This window comes from Egretta garzetta, unplaced genomic scaffold (assembly GCF_000687185.1).
Source record: "Egretta garzetta isolate BGI_Z169 unplaced genomic scaffold, ASM68718v1 scaffold33, whole genome shotgun sequence".
Taxonomy (NCBI): Eukaryota; Metazoa; Chordata; class Aves; order Pelecaniformes; family Ardeidae; genus Egretta; species Egretta garzetta.
The window spans coordinates 2037498-2056303 of NW_009259250.1; the positions used below are offsets into that span (position 1 = coordinate 2037498).

Sequence of the window (18806 nt, forward strand, 5' to 3'; positions counted from 1 at the left end):
CTGCTCTCAATGCCTTCATCCCCCAGCCTGTATTGATACTGGGGGTTGCCCTGACCCAGGTGCAGGACCTTGCACTTGGCCTTGTTGAACCTCATGAGGTTCACACAGGCCCACCTCTCCAGCCTGTCCAGGTCTCTTTGGATGACATCCCGTCCTTCTGGCATGTCAACTGCACCACTCAGCTTGGTGTCATCCGCAAACTTGCTGAGGGTGCACTCGATCTCACTGTCTTAAGTCATTGATGAAAATATTAAACAGCACTGGTCCCAGTACGGACCCCTGAGGGACACCACTCGTCACTAGTCTCCATCTGGACATCGAGCCATTGACTACTACCCTCTGAATGCGACCATCCAACCAATTCCTTATCCACCGAACAGTCCACCCATCAAATCCATACCTCCCCAATTTAGAGAGAAGGTTGTGGTTTTCTGTAACTTCCTCAGGTCTGCAGAAGTGCATTGTGTAAACTCGCATGGGAGAGATGATGTGCATTTGATTAGCTGTCACTCATTTTGGTAGTTTAATGCTAAATAAGAGGTATGCCGAGTTGTTGATACTTGCATGTTTCTCATGTGGCTGTTTCTTTACTGCCCCAGTAGTGAGTTGTTGTATTTAAATGACAAAAAAGATGTGCCTCTGAGCTGTCCGTGTGTTCTGGCTTTCTTACAGGCTGGTCCAGGGACCATCATCATGGCTTCAGGAGTCCAGGATTTTAACAGAACGGAATCTGACAGACTGAATGAGATCAAAGGTCACCTGGAAATAGCCTTACTGGAAAAACACTTTTTACGTAAGTATAAAATTAATGTTCTGTGGCAAGGAATGGCTTAAGTCTGCTGAAATAAGGCATCTCTAAACTGGAGAAGTTGGCACCAGAATTTTGAGATGTTGACATCTTAAGGTTATCTTAAAATTGACTCAACCTTAATGTGGTTGCAGTGGGTGTTTTTTGTCTAGAAGTAATCGTAAGAAGGAAGAGATATCTGAAGAGACGACCAATGCATTTCCTTGGCAGCTGTTTCAACAAGTAATAGGTCTTAAAATGTACGTCTCTTAACAGTATATGGATTACTGGTAAGTGGTGTGAGAAATACAGATAAGAGTGTGTGTATATTTCAGGTGTTACTTGTTTGGTTTTATGTGTGTGTATGTGTCTGGTTTTGTGTGTATGTATATGTACATATATATGAGACAAAATTGTTGTTTATGGCTAGAGGCGCCCATAAGGGTTTGGGGATTTTATCTCAACAGATCTGAACTGCTGACTTGTAAGACAGGATAGTTAAAACAGAAAAAATGGGAGACAAGCATTTCTTTATAAATTCATAGAAGTAGAGATCTCTGTAATAAATCAACAAGAATTCTTGTGAGTTGCTTCCCAAGATGGTAATTTTAATAGATTATTTTTGAACTTCAGAATATGAGGGTCGTTTCTATGTGTTCGAAGCTTGTCAGATGTTTTCGAAGGGGTAGAAATAACAAGGCTATAGATTCTATTCAATTTCTAGAATATAATCTGACAACAAGACTTGTGTTTTATCTTCAGTGTATTCTCACGGATTTGGAATTAATTTTCTGTGACTTTTTTTATCATTTGGCAAGATTTCTTTGATTCCTCCCCCCTCCCCCCCGCCCCCAACCTTGTGTATGAGAGGGAGGCATGATAAAGGAGGCCGGGCAAGAATTTACAGCAAGCTGCTGTCAGCTTCCACTGGTATCTGGAAGAGGTATCATGACTGGAATATCAAGCAAAAACTGAAAGCTCCGTTTGCCTCGCCTTGTTGGTTTCAGTGATTTATTTGGATTCTTACTTAACTGTACAGTACAGAGTTACCATGTACTCCTTCCATCCCCCAAAACTTATTGCTTAAGCTCCTGTTATCAAATTGTTTTTTAAACTAGATGGGACATTTGTGATTTCTTGATGTAATCTGATGTGTAACAGAAACAGTAGGACTTCCCAGAACTGATTTCTGGTTTGAACTAGGACATGCTTTTTGCTATAAAAACATGGTATGGTTCCCAAACAGTTCCATGGCTGGTGAATCCATTCTCAGTCCCTAGTATGTGATTACAGTAGCTACATGGGGCACACATTTTTGTGAATATTTCTGAATATTTTCACTCTTTAGGTTCTTGCTGTAGTTTGAAAACCTCCTGATGAACTATGCTACCGCTTTTCACTGAATCTTTTTCCTTTGCACAGACTTTTGTAGCAAACTCTGAGGTAAAGGGTGATGAAGCTTACCCTTTCACAGAATTTTTGAGCAGATGGTTGGAGGTTCAGGCCAACGGGCGGTTCAGATGAGTGGCGTGGATCAGTCCTGGGGATCTCCAGCCCTTACCACTAGGTCAAGAGCTCTTCACCAAAGCCTGAGGTTTGCTGTAGCTGCAATTATAGTGTAGTCCTGGCAAGCTGGTTGTAACTCTGTACATAAAAACAAGAGAAAGAATGGTAAACTGGTAGAGAAGTAAGTGCAGTAAAGCTTATCCCTTGTTCCCCTACACCCCATTCAAAATTTTGGGCTGAAATATGTAACTGTGTTTGCCAGCTGGAGTGAAGTAGGAGCTTGCTTTTTGGATATGATTCCTGTATTGTTCTATTTTCTTCCTCCTCTCTGAGGTTTTTTTTTTTCTTTTATACTAGAAATGCTTTGTTGTTTTTTTTCTTCAAAAAAGTGAACTGATGGTGAGCAGAAAAACATTCTTGAAATATGCAGTTTGTTTAATTTGCTCTTGGAAGAAAGCCTGTTTAATATTTTTTTTAAAATCCTATTGCTGCAATAGGTGTTTTTAAAAAGGCTAATCACTCAGCTCTGTTTGCATACTATTTTTAATTATGGCATTCTTTAAAGACACCTTGCTATAATTGTATTCTTACATAAACCATTTGCTACTTCCTCTTACTCCATTTCTTCCAGCTAGCTGTGCAAAAATCAAAGCAAGTGCTAGTATGCAGGGGAAATATTTAAGGTTCCATGGATTGGCTTTTTAATGTGTTCAGTTACTAATCTCTGTCAGTCTGATCCTGTAACTTTATTTTTGCCTTTTCTATACCTCTTACTTGTATAGGTGTGTTGTTATTCCAGGAGGCTTAAAGAGGAGAGATTTCCTCCCAGCTATATGTTGCATATAATGTACACACAGAGAGCACAGCTACCAGCCGGTGTGGGTTTGTAGTTGCAAGTGCCTGGCTAAAGGAATAGCAAGCTGTTAGCCTTCTCTGAACTCCAGTCAGCCGTTAGTAGGGACAAGTAAATGGTGAGTTTGGCTCAGTAGTGTTTTCAGTGAAACACATCCCAAACCCAACTGTAGCCTTTACAGGCTGCGGAGGAGATCTGGAGCATGTAGTTACTGGAGGCAAATGGTTGCCAGTAAAGGGAGAGTATCTTCATCTAAGATGCCAGCTGAATCTTCTCCCTAGCGAAGAGATGATCTAAACATCCGGAGAGGCTGAAGATGGAGAGGAATTGCTTAGCGCATTGCATAGCTGTAAATGCAAATAAAATGTGACTGGAAATGCGAGGGGTTTAAGCTGCAGATTGACAGGAGGATGAGGCACGCGGAGGAGGGGATCTTGGATAAGGACGTCTTAAGCAAGGGAGGGATCAGCTGACTCTTCCAGCCCAAAGGGCTAAAGTTGCTTTTCCTGTCTGTGCGGGAATGGTCTTAATCTCTGTAATCTAATGGCTCCTTCTGAGCCGTAATTCAGGAGAGCTGAAACCATTCAGTGCGTGTTGGGTCTGGTCAGCCTGCGGTATCGGGGTGGGTTCCTGCAGAACAAGGCTTGAACGCCTGCTGCACGAAAAGTGCAAAGAGCTCAGTCTGCTGGACCTCCGAATGCACGTGGATGGATACGGCTTTGTCTTGGAGCTGTCGCCATCAGAATCGTCCATTGCTGAAGGACTTTGTGTCCTGCTATAACCTTGTTTTTAATGCATGTGAACGCTGCGTTGGTGCTAGCTGAGGGTTCAGGTTTGGAAGGCAACTACTGCACCAGGGCAGCTAACGTGCTATGGTTAGTAGAGGTTTTAGTGCTTCCATTTCAAAACCTAGTTGTATCTAAACAAGGAATAAAAACTTGCTTGCTATTCTTGCATTTGAAAAAGAAAATTATAGACAAGATCTTCTGGGGTTTGCAGCTCATTGAGGTACACATTCTGCTTTTCTTCCCATTACTGTTTGTGCCTGCTTAGGGAGGGCAGTTTTGCAACTATCAACACTCTGGTCCCAGCACTACAAGGTGCTTTGTAAGCACAGGTGCATCCTATGGTTTACATGAAGTATTAGCTAATTGTCATTTAAGGGTGTTCAGGCCTTTTGTAATGCTAATTTTAGCAGCTCAGGGAACAGGATTTGGTGGTAGCAGCAGCTAAGACTAAACAAGCCAGGTGGCTGTTAGAGAGGAGGGTTAGTTATGAACTGGTAAGTCAAATAAATGTCCCATGAGTGGCTTTAGGAGGAAATAAAGGCCTCTCCCACAAGGGTTTTGCATTCCACTCTGTAGAGCAGGCTGTGGCAGGAGTCTCTAGGGACTTACAAAACTCCTGGATTTGGTTATGATTTGTATACCAGCATTGCAAAACAAGTCAGAGTTCTACTTCTTTCCCATTGACATTTCTGCTCCCGCCCGCTCTTCATTCTCATGTGCCTTCTTAAACCATGCCTGTGACAGACTCCACGGTGTCTTCTCTGGCTTCTGCTTTTTGGTATAAATGACAAGTAGGGCTCTAGAAAACAGTACATGGTCCTCGGACAGATCTGGGATGTTGAAGTGGCAAAGTGCGTGGTGGCAGCTGTGACCAGCAAAAGACCTGTACTACAAATTCCTGTCCGTACAGAAATGCTAATGTTCCCTCGGACAGCCTTAGTAATTGTGTGCAACAACTTGACCATGAAGCCAAGTCGGAGTCTGGTTACCAACTGTGTCAGAGCACCCTTGGTGCAATTTCTCCTGACGTGAGGGCCAAACACCTGCAGTAGCAGGGCTAGAGAAGAGCAGAATAATAGTTTCACTGCATTGGTTTTACTGTCTTCTTATTGACCTGGCACCCTGTAGTCACCTTTGGGTTCAGAAATCCTGAAGCAGAATAAAGAGTTGATTTGCGTAGCAGGTAAAGACTTTGGTAAGAGAGTAAGTAGCTGCTGTGTGTATTTGAGGCACCCAAATACCAGCTGTGGGCCATAGCAGCCATTCCTTGCTAGATGTTCAACCCTGGCTGAGGGATCCTGATGCTGCAGCGCAGGCTCCTAAAGCGTGCTGACGCTGCTGAGCTTACCATGGGCTTCTCCCATGCTTTACTCCTCCCTCTAAGCCTCTGTTCAGCTTAAAATCCTGGACTTCCAGACACTGACGGGGTGTTCCTGGGAGATCTGCACATGTTCCTTGCTCCTGTGGTGTTCCTCTGATGAGGACTGTGGTTTACCTGGGGAGTCGTCTTGAATGTTGTCCCTGGGCACCCAGAGAAGCTGCAGGAAAAAGATGTGAGTCCAGGCTTTGCTGCAGAGCTGTCTGTTCACCAGAGCTGCTCTTGCTTGCTTTTCAGTAACACATTTGTTCAGAAGTTTTTCTAGGTCTGGCTTCTGACTGAGAGGCTTCTCATAAAACTAGGGAAGGTTTAAGAGGTGTAGGAAAGGTTTTGCACATACCAGAGGTGCTTATGTGATGCACCATGTATATTGTGTTCATGTCTAGCCTTCCTGGACAAAAAAAGAAAAATCCTCCAAAGCCTCCGGCTCAGTTTTCCTGGAAACTTTGTTGGAAGAGGCAATCATGAGCAGGCTAGAGCGCTTGTCTGGGGTTTAGGAGGCCTCAGCGCAGATGAAGGAGGGTTCAGACCTCCATTTCTGATCTGCTAGGACTCTGCTCTGGCTGGATGGGTTGCCCTCTTGCTCGCTCTCAGCTTGGCTTCCAAGAGCACAAGCTTCCCGAGACCAGGGGAGAGGAAAAGGGTGCAACTCCAGCCCAGCGCGGCAGCAGGCTGGAATCCAGGGCTAATCCTTGTTCTGGGTCCAGCTTGTGCAATCTGCCCTCATCGTTAGACTCAGCATGGGAATGGTGGTGGCATGAAGGTGCCAGAACACTGGAGGCCTGAGCTCAGGAGGATCACGTGCTGTTGTGCTGCCTTTTCGTGGGGCTGATGAACCAAAGCACAGCATACCCGCTGACAGAGGCAAGTTATTTTAGCTCCTCCACTGGCTCAAACAGATGCCGCCTGCACATCATGTTACGTAGGTGGGGTGTGCTCTTGCTTCTGCCTTTCTCTGGGTGCCTGACTTGACTTTGTAAACTGGGGATTTGGTGTGAACGCTCAGGCAGGGCAGTGGTCAGCACTGCTGTATAACCAGGCCGGAGATTTTGGGAGCCCCATGTGGAACTTACCCTTCCCGGCTTAGTAATGTAAAAGCCTTGGAAGAGCCTGCTGCTATTCCCGAGCCAGGCGTTGAAATGTTTATAGCCTGTTTCACTTCTGCCAAAAGCAGGGAGTGAAAACAGTTCCTGCAATAATGACAAAATTTTTGCAGTTCCCTTCATTTTGAATGGATTCTGCAACTCTTCTGGCATTTTTAGTCTCTGAAATTGCTGAAAATTCGTAGAGCAGCAGTACTTTTCATGACTTTTAAGCTGGCAAATGTGTATCTAGCAATAGAAAACTTCCCACTTGATGTTTTGAGAAGGGGATCTATCTCAGTAAGCTATTGATTTTTAAGATAGTTCAGATATTTTGAGGAAGCTTAATTTAAAATCCCTCCATAATGAAGGGGAAATGATCCTGTGTCTGTTATAACACAGTAAAGCTCCTCTGAAAACACTATATGGAAATGTAAAGTTACTAACTGGTTGTTAGCATAACTATTCTTTGCATACAATGGTAATGACATCTTAATTCTTTCTAACCTCACCCACTCAAAGTGGGACATAACGGGAATGGTGAGAGAGGAGACTAGACCAGCTTGAACAGAGGAAGAGGATCTTGTCAAAGATGATGTGCTTTGTAAATCAGTCTCCTTTGCATGAAATGGAAGAACACTTCACATGAAACTCTGCTATTGAGGTGAGGAAAATAGTACCAGGGGAATGTTAGTTGCACTGAGAAGCGGGATGATGGTTCAGACTTAGCCTTCCCTCCATGGCTTTTGGATCAGAGCTGGCTTATTTCCTACCAGCGTGGAGAGAGCCCACGCTGCTCCCTATCCTGTAGGCGTATGCAAAGAGACTCAAAAATTAGTCCTCAAAAGCTGTGCTTATTCTAAGTACCAGAGCAGGAGCTCTGCCTTTGAAAGAGCAACTAGAGGCACAACGGAATGAAGAAAACAAAAAAAGTAAAAAGAGGGATTGTTTAACTGCCAAACCTGTGTTAGGTTTTTTTAAGGCAAATTGGCATGACTGTTTCCGAATATGACAGGTCACTTCTTCCTTTTGATGTGTGCAGGTAAACCAAACTGAGCTGGGGAAAGGTTACAGTGAAAACATGGGGTTTATATTTAACTGTTTCATTTCTCCAGTCTACCCAAAGGCCTATATGAAATGGGGTAGGGAGGAGGAAAGGATATGCACTCAATTATGCTGCCAGTATTCCTATTAGAAAATCTTTTTCCCCTTTTTTCTATATGAAAGACTCATGCAAACAAGCAAGAGACTGACCACAAGGGAAAACCATTAAATTGACAAAGCAAGGTGCTTGCAAATGCAATTCCCCCCCTCGCCCCTCCCGAATAGTTCTTCCTTCAGTTTTTCTTCTTTGCTGACTTGCTTTTGTTTCGGTGTGGTGTTTGGGGTTTTTTTCCACCTGATCTGATTAGCATTTGGATGTCTTACTTTTTGTCCCCATCCATAGACAGGTTGGGTTAAAAAAAAAAAGATATTCTAGCGTTATTTTCTTCTGCACCGTGTAGTTGAGCAAAAATCAGCTCAGCAGTAAAGCAGTTCAGGATGAGTCTTATGAGTCTTTTGGAACAATAGGAATAGAAGTTTTTGAGGAAGGAGGAATGAGGGGTCATTGAGGATTAGTTGTGTAGCTGAATGTGCAGACAACACATTTTGATCCTTAAATAGTAGATCATGTGAGGTGGTGGATTTCTTTTTTTTTTTTTTTGGCACTTACTCTTGATTTTACTTTTTCCATACAGGGGTTTCTTTGCTCACCTAGGACTGCTCACCACTGCATAAATAAGTTGTTGAATGATACAAAAAATATGACAGAAGTTCATTCTCGCTGTGGGGAATTTCACTATGACACTAACTGCTACCAGTTATGTAGGGGAATCAGGGCTTGTAGATGGCTTTGTTTCTTCTAAGTATCTAATGCTTTCACTGGCACCTTAAACTGTGCTCTTAGAAAGAGGAAACTGTAATCACAATATATTTCGAATAGTTTTTGTGTAGTAACTCTCTGCGATGCTGTAATTCTGGCTGCCGTTCCGCTCCTTCGCACCGTGCAGTGTCCCTGGCAGAGGACGTCCCTGCGCTGCAGGTAGGGTGGTGGCCACAAGTTGCTCTCCTTGTACCGGTGGAAGAGCACCTCTTCCTGACCATCGCCACACGGTATGCTGGGCTCAGAAACTCATTTCACTTAATGTAGCTGCTAAATGTTCGTATACAACACTTAGCCTCCTCAGTGTTGCTTCAAAAAATACCTATGGCAAGATACAGAGGAAAAAAAAAAAATTCTTATCTTTGTGCCTGAGTTATCATAAAGAGCCACCTCCGAGTTAGACAAAGAACTCATTTCACTTAATGTAGCTGCTAAATGTTCGTATACAACACTTAGCCTCCTCAGTGTTGCTTCAAAAAATACCTATGGCAAGATACAGAGGAAAAAAAAAATTCTTATCTTTGTGCCTGAGTTGTCATAAAGAGCCACCTCTGAGTTAGACAAAGTCTGAGAGCTTCTGCCTTCAGTTTAACAGGACCTCTCCTTAATCTGCTTCTTTTTAAAAACTGAGTGGTGTAGTGTGGAGTCCACGTAAAACACGGTTACAAAAACAAATTCTGAGGAAGCACTTGGCAAAAGAAGGATCAGTGATGCTGAAACCCATCATTATGCCTTGCCAAGTTTACTTGTGGCTTTTCTGAATTAAAGGGAATAGAGAAATAAAAATCTAAGGAATGAACAGGTTGGCTTTAGTCTGTTGGTGTAAAAGTGTTTCTGGATTTAAAGTCAAAATAATGTAGATTCCTACTTTTCCAGCAAGGAATGTGAGGACAGTGTCCAGAAAAAAGCAGCATGAAGAACTCTTGCTTAAAAAACCATGGTCAGTTTACAGTGTTGTACTGAATCACCTTGGTAATAGTATCTGGTATTGTTATAGTAGGAAGGAATTTCTAAAACTGTGATCAGATAATGCCACAGCTGGGCTGCATCTCCCACCCTCTTCCCCCTGTTGCTGCTGTCTGTCTGCTGAGATAACTTTCCAGACCGCTCGTTGTCCAGCTCTGGAAGAGCTATGAAGAATGAGAAGGCCGGTATCTCTTTCGGAAGTGACCACTTAACCACACAAGACAAAGGAAGGGTTAGCCAGTCAACCTGGAGTTTGGGGCTTTAGAAGCAAGGTTTTTAGGCTCTTCTTTCATAAAATGGCATGAGTAGTCCTCCTAAGCAGGTGAGCTCCGTGCTTCCCAAGTGAACTATAGAAGTCCGGGCATGAAAGAGGACATGAATTTAAGAGGTGGCTTAAAGAAGAAAGGACAGCTAGTAAAGTGGAGCTACTAGCGCAGTGGCTTAGACAAGCCGTTTTCTTTCCCAAGCATCTGGCATGCAAAGAAGTAGAATGCCTTGCAATACCTAGGATCAAAAGCTAATGTTTTATCTGAAGTCTTTTGGATACGTTTGTGGCAAGTCTTTGGCAGTCTCCGTGGTTCTCAAGTCACCGGCGGAAAGGACGTAAGCCCTGGGGGAAGGAGAGTCAGAGATTAGAAGAACAGGTAACAAATAGTACACAATTAAGCTGTATCCAGTTATAGCTATGAAATGTGAACTTGTCTCCAGAGGAGTATATGGATTACAAAATAACTGTAAAGAGGAGAAAAACAAGTTAGGGATTTTTGTTGTGGGTCCTTCCTCCATCACTGCTTGTTGGTCAGACGATGTTCTTTGCATGTCTTTGCTTTATCACAAGTGGTGGAGCCCTTCTGCGTCTTTCACAGTGCTGCCGTTTGCTGGTGGTGTTTAAGGTAAAGGCTAAAAGCTCTTCAGTGTCTGTGCTGATGAAAACAGACATGTTTTCAGACTCCTAACACCTTGTTAGTAACGTCGTATAGTTGGTTTAGTTGGGACAAAGTTAAATACTAGCTTTCTGTAGGGGTTGGGAGTCTGGCAAGGGTAGAAGCTGCCTGCTCTGGAGGAAACTCCCAACGTCTGGCTCTGTCAGCACAGCTGGTAAAATCCAGTTTGACGGTGTGTGGTTGGGATTTAGTGTGTTTAGTACCAATTAAACAACATACTTGAACTCTGGTAGTGTTCAAAGGGTTGTAGGGAGATTTGCCTTAATGAACGTAGACGTAGAAGGGTTATTTCTGTCTTGTTAAGTACTGGTGTTGCCCCATTTAAATATGACAGAGTGTACGTACGCTTTTTGGCATTTCTAGTTTTTAACTCTGTCATCTTAGATTTACACTGAACTGATTTGGTAGCTAGAAACTGTTGTCTGAAGTCTCTAGCTAGGCTCTGAAAGTATTTGAGTGGGTTTTTTTTTTTGTTTGTTTTGGGTTTTTTGATCACTTTGTTCTGGGGGGGAATTTGCAGCGTACCTGTAGTCCTACGAAGGAATGCTATTATGTAAAACAGCTACTAGGTGATTCCCTAATCCACCTCCAATCCCCCTATTAAGGGAGACATCCGCTTTACTGCACATGCAGTATTGAATTAGAAATCCAACCTGCAGCCTGCAGCCACGCCTTCCCAGTCTGATGTATCATCCTTCTTTTCTAAATACTACTCAGATACTGTTCTGTCTCACCTGAACTAAATACTTTGGTATTTAAGAGCTTTTTATCAAAACATTTCTTATAAGTTTGTATATTCTGGGGAGCAAACTGAAATTATTCAGTTGCTCTATGGCTGATGACATATGATGATGCAATGAAACAGTGGGTAGCTTGTCTTCTAACAATTACATGGTATCAACCAAACTTTTTGAGTTGTTAAGTCTTTAAATTTAAATGATCAAATCCTTAGAGTGCAGGTGTGACAGTTGCGTTACACCTAATCGAAGATAAAATGCTGTAAAAAACCTGAAATGGGTAAGTTGGTTTTTTTGGTAACTTGTGAGATGCATCACTGATGGTAGTCTTTCCTACAGGGTCAACTCTCCTAGGGTTTACAGTGCAATAATATGCAAGTGAATGTAATTGGAACACTATTGTTGCCTTTTCTCACATTTTTCTCTCATTTTTAAAAGTGCAGTATTACATATTTAAAAGTGCAGATATTGTCCTGCTTTTCTACACAAGTTGGTTTTGTTAGAGATTTTTAAAGCATTTTTTCAGGTTCACACCTGGTGTCACAACGTAAAGGGTTACCCAGCCTGCAGGTATGTAGAGATTGTGACTGTGGGTTGGTAGGGTTCTGTAACATACAAGGACACGGAAGTTTTTTACTCTAAATTTCTCTACTTTATTACAGATTTCCACAAATACCACAAAAGTCACCAGTAGCAACTATACCCATGATTGATAAAGCAAATATATATATATATATGAATGAAAAAACATGTATGCATATATATATATATATAAAGCTGTTATAAATTTTTGGCAGCAATCAATAGTGTGGCAGCAAGCAAGTAGATGCATGTTATTACAGGTTACTACAAACTTATCACTAGTCAAGCAAACATCAATAATATAGCAGCAGAAATACTTATGATCATGTACTTATATGCACATGTATCTGTATATTCACAATAATACCAATATCAAGCTTATTAGATAGATCGCAGAATGTGCCAGATCAGACAAGCTGATCCCAGAGGGGAACCCAACCATCCCAGAAGTGGGAGGACAAACCAAACTCTCCCTGGCGAGGGTCCAAGATATCTCAGAAAGTTTGTGAAGAGTTCAACCTGTTTAGGAAAGGAAAAGTACATGCAGCACAGGAAGTTCTCAGAGAGAGAAGCTTCATTTTGGATAAAAATGAAGCCATTTTTATATCGCAGAGAAATAAGGAGGTGTAAGGGCACCAGCACTTCAGCAGCCAGTAGATGCTGTTAATTTCTCTTTTTCACCCAGAATAGCCAATAGATGTTGATGTTTTCTGTTCTCTCAATTTTTATTTTCCTACATTGTTTTCCTGTTCTGCAGATAGAACAGCCAATGGCAGTTACCAGTTCTTGCTTTCTCAGGATGTTTTCCAGACTACTTTTCACCTTTTCAGATGATAGGTTGCTGTTACAGTTCCTCGGTTTGCGCTTATCAGTGGTATCTCAGGGTGTCTCTGGTTCCTAGGTACCTAGCTGTGTGCTTCTAAGAGGCCAGCTGCACTTCTCAAGGATGCTTCTGGTTCCCAGGCTGGCAGGCATTTTCTCTGTCAGCATTTCAGCAGACATTTTCTTCTGTTCAGTAATTTTCCTCTTCTAACCAGGTCAACTTTATGGCTGCTCACATCACCTGCATGTCCAGTTAAGATGTGCAATGAGCCTCTTGTAATATTTTGAAGTTCCTTGCCCAGCAGGAGATAGGGACCTGAGCTTGATAATGCCTGGGAGGGAAATTATGGAAGCTGATGAATCTTGAACCTGAAGCTTGACCTTCTATGTTTTACCCTTTTATATGGGTGTGGAAGGGGGGGGATGTTTAAATTTTGACTTTCTGAAGATTAAATTCAAGGAACGCTCTTTTCTCATTGTCAAGGAGGATACTCATCTGTAAAGATTAGTAGATAAATAACATGGTGAAGTGTCCTTACAGGCTCTTCTCAAGGGTCCATGACCTCTGCTCTTTGTAGCGAACTTGACTCGTTCTGCAGGAGGACCCCTCGGGGCTAGAGAAGCGTCCTCTGTAAGTTCAGTTCAGCTTGGCCAAATTGTAGATTATTTCAGGGGAGAGAGCAAGGAAGAGCACTTCCCCCTGCCCCCGTGGTTTCTGTTGCTTAGCAAATGTAAAGTATTTAACCAAACACAGAGGTTTTACAATGCCCGACCACACCGCTGCCAAAGTAGCAACAACCGCTGCTTTAAAGAGTTGGAGGGGCCAGAGCAGTTGTCATGGGGTGGATTTAAATTGCAAAGCCACGTAGTTGAAAGTCAGGAAATGCTGTGAAATGTGAAGCTGTGACAATCCTTAATTATGAGATGCTGTGGCTTTTGTTTTGTTTTATAGGAGTTCTACCTCATTCGTTGTGTACCCTTTAACTCTGCCTCTTTGCACAAAGAAATTGTGCATCTCTGGCACTGCTTGTTCTCCTGGTGGTCAGGTTCCTGGGGGTTTTGTTTTGGTTTTAATAGGACAAGATGTAGCACAATCAGAACAACTGGAATTAAGGAAGCTGGAAGATCTGAGTAGACTTTCAAGGGCATTGAGGTTGATTTACACTGCTTGTGGTTTTCTTATGTACTCACAATGCATAGTCACTTCCTCTTTTTAAAAAAAAAAAAGTGTTTATGTTTTTCCCTTTAATGGTCTTGAGAAGATAACATCCCTATCAAGCTTTGGAACTTTTCGTGATATCTTCGTGATATTGCACAAGCTCCAGTGCATTTGAAGTGCAACAGATGTTTCCCCTCAGCTACGTGCACGCTCTTGTTCTGGAACAAGGCGAGCCCTTGAAAGTAGAGTAAGCTAATTATAAACGTAGTTTTCGTGTTGGATTTAAAATTCCGTGTGGACACATAATTAGGAATGGCTCCATGTATAGGTATGCTCTTATGTCCATATCATTCCATTTATTTACAGGAGAGACAATACCTGCTGCAACAGTGAGAGTTCCCTACCTAGGGAATAAATTCCATTTTTAGTTGCTGGAGGAGGATTTGTTTTCTGTGCTCCAGCTCTTCTTTCTGGGACCACTAACAAAGCATCAGTGGCAAGATGACAGCATTCCTCTCAGTTTGGTGGAGTTCAACCTGTAGCCTCATGGTGGAAGCCATCACGTTGTACTGTCCTCTGGATTTGTCTGTCTTTTCCCCATCTCTCCTAATTCTGTGCTCTAAACCTCTTAGTGCTGCGGGAATACAGATAATCTACCACCACCTAACTGGCACAGCAGATAAAATGATGGGAGATACTGCACAAGGGCCTCCTGCAGAGGGGGGAGAGTTCTGTCGGTTCTGAATGTTTGCACGGCCTTCAGGCTGCCTCGAAACACATAATGATTGGAGTCAGGGAGGCTCAGATACCAAAATTATCTGATTATCAAAGATTTACAAGGCAATACGTGAAAGGAAGCAGAAGAGGTTATTGGAGGGTAGAACATAATATACGACTCTTGTAAAATGACATTAAGTCTGCACCCCTGTGTCCGTGTTGATAGTGGAATTAGCAAGTATTTTCCGTTCTGGTTTGCTTTAAGCTTGAAATACACCCGCTGTTCTAATATTTATTGTAAAGATTGAGCTTAAAAACCAGCCCCGAGACCAAAACGTGGAGTCCTTTTTTTTAAAAAAAGTTGCTTCTACAATTGTAATTAAACCTTTTCTGCATGATACAGATGTGTGCTTTTTGTGAAATCTTTCTAGCCCTTGATTACTTGTTTTTTTTTTCAGGTGAATATATTTGGTATAGCACAGATTAAAAAAACCTACACCTAATCTGTCATAATTAGGTTTTAATTTTCTTACAGAAATACTTCAGGGTAACTAAATCTTTTTCTTCTTCCTTAATTAACAGAGGAGGAGCTCAGGAAGCTGAGAGAAGAAACAAACGCTGAAACATTAAGGCAGGAGCTCGAAAAGGAGCGGCAGAGGAGATTAGAACTAGAACAAAAAGTCAATGAAGTACTTAAAGCAAGGTAAGAGAAATATCTTCACTGTAAAGCTGAAAGCTACTCGAGATCTCTGACTGCCTCTGAGGAGTTCTGGTGAAAGCATCCATTTCCAGCCTAGGCTCTCTTAAAATAAATTAGCAGCTCAGAGAGAGAATACTAGTGTCAACATCTGTGTCTTGTTGGATTGTGGACAACCGCAAATCTCTAGCAGACGTGCCATTGCTAAATGAAGGTAGCATGGTCTGTCTGCTTCAATGCTGTATTCCCATGTAGATATCCTAAGGATTACACTAGCCCTTTTAGACTCGGTATTGTGCTTGGGGATTACACTCAGCCAATTCTTGCCTTTATCCAAGACTTTTTCTAACTATTCTTGCTAATATTCCAGCCTTTTTGGGACAGTCAAGTATATGTAAGATTACAGCAAAAAAAGACTTTGAAGAATTTCCCAGTTTCTATCCAGAAGAAGAAAAATCAGGTTGCCTATGTTTTTTCCTTAATTTGTGCTCCATCATGTGAAATTCCTTTTCACTGCTTTTTATCTTTTCGCACTTCGCTGTAGATGTTTTAAAGTAGTTTTATTAGGACTGCAGGTGAAGCATTGGCTGACACAATTGAATACATAATAGGCCAAACTTACGCCTGATGGAAACTTAATTTTATTAAGCAAAGCTACTGCAGAAAGTCATCTCTGCTTATGTCAACAAAACCAAATTTGCCCTGCTTCTCAGTTAGCTAATTTTTCGTATGCTCTTTGAGTCAATATGCGTATCACATATACTCTCCTTTTTATTTACAGAAGTGAATATGCTCTTTGAGTCAATATGCGTACAAACATGTTCACATATACTCTCCTTTTTATTTACAGAAGTGAACTACTAATGAAAACCAAATCATGCTATGGTGTAAGAAGGAAGAAATTATAGCTGCAGCATTCAGAAATGTTTGTGAAGTAGATTAATACACGTAGCTACATAAATACATGCTGCAAAGTGTTCAGTAAGGAGAAAAAAATGAGCTAACAATCTAGGTGTTTGTTTTTTTTTTTTTAATGAAGAGCGTGGTGGTCTTTCATTGAATTGTGTCACAGGGAAGAGTGGAAGAGGAGGATATTTAGTGGTTTTGTTTGCTGTGGTGTTCATGTCTGTATGTCTGAGCATCCAGAAACGTGGTGGCCTCAGGTGAAGTTTTCCATAGACGTGCTTTAGGACAGCCCAGCATTTGGTACAACAGCTAAAGCTTATGACATTTTGCTAGTGGAACAATGCATAAATAGTTTGCAGTAGTCTGTGTGAGAAATGCTTGTTTAGTGCAAATTGTGGACTGTTGCTGCCTTATTTTACAAATTGTGAGCTAGGTCCATCACACTGAAAAGAAAAAAAAAATAACCAAAAAAAAAAAATAGTTTTGCAACAACACCTACCAACAAGCTGTGACTTATGCAAACCTTTTTATTAGCATCATTGTGAGTTATTTTTAAGAGGAGAAAATAGACAATGCTTCTGCATAAGCCACTATTTCTTCTGTACCAGTTATCTTGGTTAACTCTTCCTGGCCTGTTGTTAAATGATGTTGTCTTCCACAAATGCAATGTCTTGAGCATGGCTGAATTTGTCCGTTGAGAAGATGCCTCAGCTTGAGATTGCTCTAGAGGCTGGAAGCATTCCCTCCTGGAAGGATCCCTGTCAGGCTGGGGCTCCACGTAGGTAGCAAGACCCTGAGACCTGGGCCAAAAGCTTCTTGCCCGGCTGCTGTGCCGTGCTGGAATTGCTGACACACGTACGTGATTGCTGACATACCCAGTTGGCTGAACTTTGTGAGTGCCTTTATTTTTAACTTAGTAGATTTGGTGACAGGCTGCTGCTTGTAAAGTAGCTCCCGTCAAGAGTATATTTTTAATTTTTTTCCTGCCCATGAACATTTAGATCTTGTACGACTTTGGGTTGATGATATTTCTTCTGAAACATTTTCTTTTGTTTCTGAACCACCCAGTTTAGGACAATAGCCATGTAAAATGTGAGAGTATCTGGTGAGGAGGACAAAGGTTTCTGAAATGTTTGGTGTATTTTAGTGGGAAGGAGATGCAAAACAGATGAAATTGTTTGAACTCAATTTTGTGACAGCTCCTCAGGCTAAGAAGCCATGTATACTCGAATGATTAGTTTTTAAACTAGGCTGTGAAAATACCTCCTTTGTGCTTGGTGTTGCATTTCTGAGGTTGTAAGGTGCTTTTGACGGAAGTGCAAATACATTCATGTTGCTTTGAGTAGTTAGAAAGATATAGCAGCCTTGACTGGCTTCCACAACAGCTATCAAAAGAATGATGATGGGTTGCTTGTGAACTTGGTGCTTGGAGTCAGCCTGTAGGAAGATTGCTTTTAATATGTCTGAGAACATCCTGGCAGTGACTGGACCTGTTGTGTGCAGATCTGGTCTTCACACAGTTGTTGGGGAGCGTCTGTTGATTCACACACACCCCAACTCACACCTGTGTTCAAGGCCAAAGATGCACAAACCCAAACCCTTTAGTTAAGGTAAATGGCCTTCAGTGTCAAGGCTCCCTTAACTTTTGTGTCATGCTTGCAGCTGCAAAAATAATCCTGTGGTGCTATTCTGTGGACATTGAGTGGACATTGCATCGGTGTGTGCTGGTCTTTTTTAAATGCTACACATCTACTAGCCGTGAACAGCTCTAACAGTCATGCTTCCCTGACTTCAGTATATATTAAAAAACCAAAAATTGGCACATTTGTGTTTGTCTTCTCCACTGGCTGTAGTTGCTCTTACCTGTTTTAATCAGCCTGTGCTTTTAAATGAGTGCAGTCTCTAGTTGCATGAACATGACCTAGGCTCAGTCTGGGGATCTGTTGGCGTTACCAATCACACCTTTTTTTCTGGGTGGAAAGCGTGGTCCCAGAGGAATTCATGCAACTTCTTTTCTTTGGTGCAGGCTGCAGTTAGGAAGCCCGCATGGACACACAGCCCTTTACGTTGTTCTGGGGACCATTTATGTTTTCCAGCCTGTTAACTGGTCCCTGGCATGAAGAGTGGTTCAGAAGCTGTAGGAAGGATAATTCCTCCCCTCTGTCAGTGGTCTTGATGTACTGACTGGTTCAACATGACCTGGTTTTGAGATTGAGCTTCCCAGTGGGTGCGCAAGCCTAAACAATGAATTCTGAGCTTCCTGGCCCAAATCTGTCTGAGGTAGCTAATTATAACCTGATTCACAGGTGCAGTAATGAGCTGTCATTAACCTGATGATTCGTAAAGGTCAGGTTCTTCATGGGGAAGGAGTAACAGGCAGATGGCAAGTAAGACATTGCCAAAAAAAATAAAACAAAAAAGCACCAAGAAGGGCAAAGCCAAACTATCATGTGCTTCTGATGGACCTCAGCAAGGCTGCTATCCAGAACTGTTTCTTGATGAGATTTTTTGGATTTTTCCCAAGAAACATGGGGATTAATGACGCTGTGCTGCTTCTGAAAATATATCCCAGCATGTCAAAGGAAGACCCAGCCTGAAGGCTCTGACGGTTGGTGGTGGTGGGATCCCATCTTGGCTCTGTCACTGGAGCCATTCAGGTGTGACACCAGTGCCTTCGCAGGACTGGAGCCAGTTGAGTAACTGGCTCCTGCCTGTGGGAACCTGCCTGTGAATGACTACCTCCTTTCTTCCAAAATGGGTCTTCAGCTTCAATGAAACACTGTTGCAGTGACAGATTGCGGATGAAAATGCCCACCTATACGGTGTAACCATCTGATGCACTGATACAGGAAAACAAGACACTGCTGTACAATAGTTTGTGGAAATTTGATCACATTAATTGCTGTCTTTAGAGAGACAGAAATGGAAATGGAGGAGATACAAGGCTATGGGGGAAAG

The 18806-nt window shown here is 42.2% G+C and overlaps 1 protein-coding gene across 1 annotated transcript in view; it reads left to right on the forward strand.

Moving 5' to 3' along the window:
* The window catches only part of GRAMD4 (GRAM domain containing 4), a 55525-nt gene that overhangs the window by 10251 nt on the left and 26468 nt on the right, over positions 1–18806 (forward strand). The window contains exons 2-3 of the mRNA XM_009636072.2: positions 673–793; positions 14828–14948. Of these exons, the coding sequence (XP_009634367.1) occupies positions 673–793; positions 14828–14948 (242 nt within the window). The remainder of the gene's footprint in view (positions 1–672; positions 794–14827; positions 14949–18806) is intronic.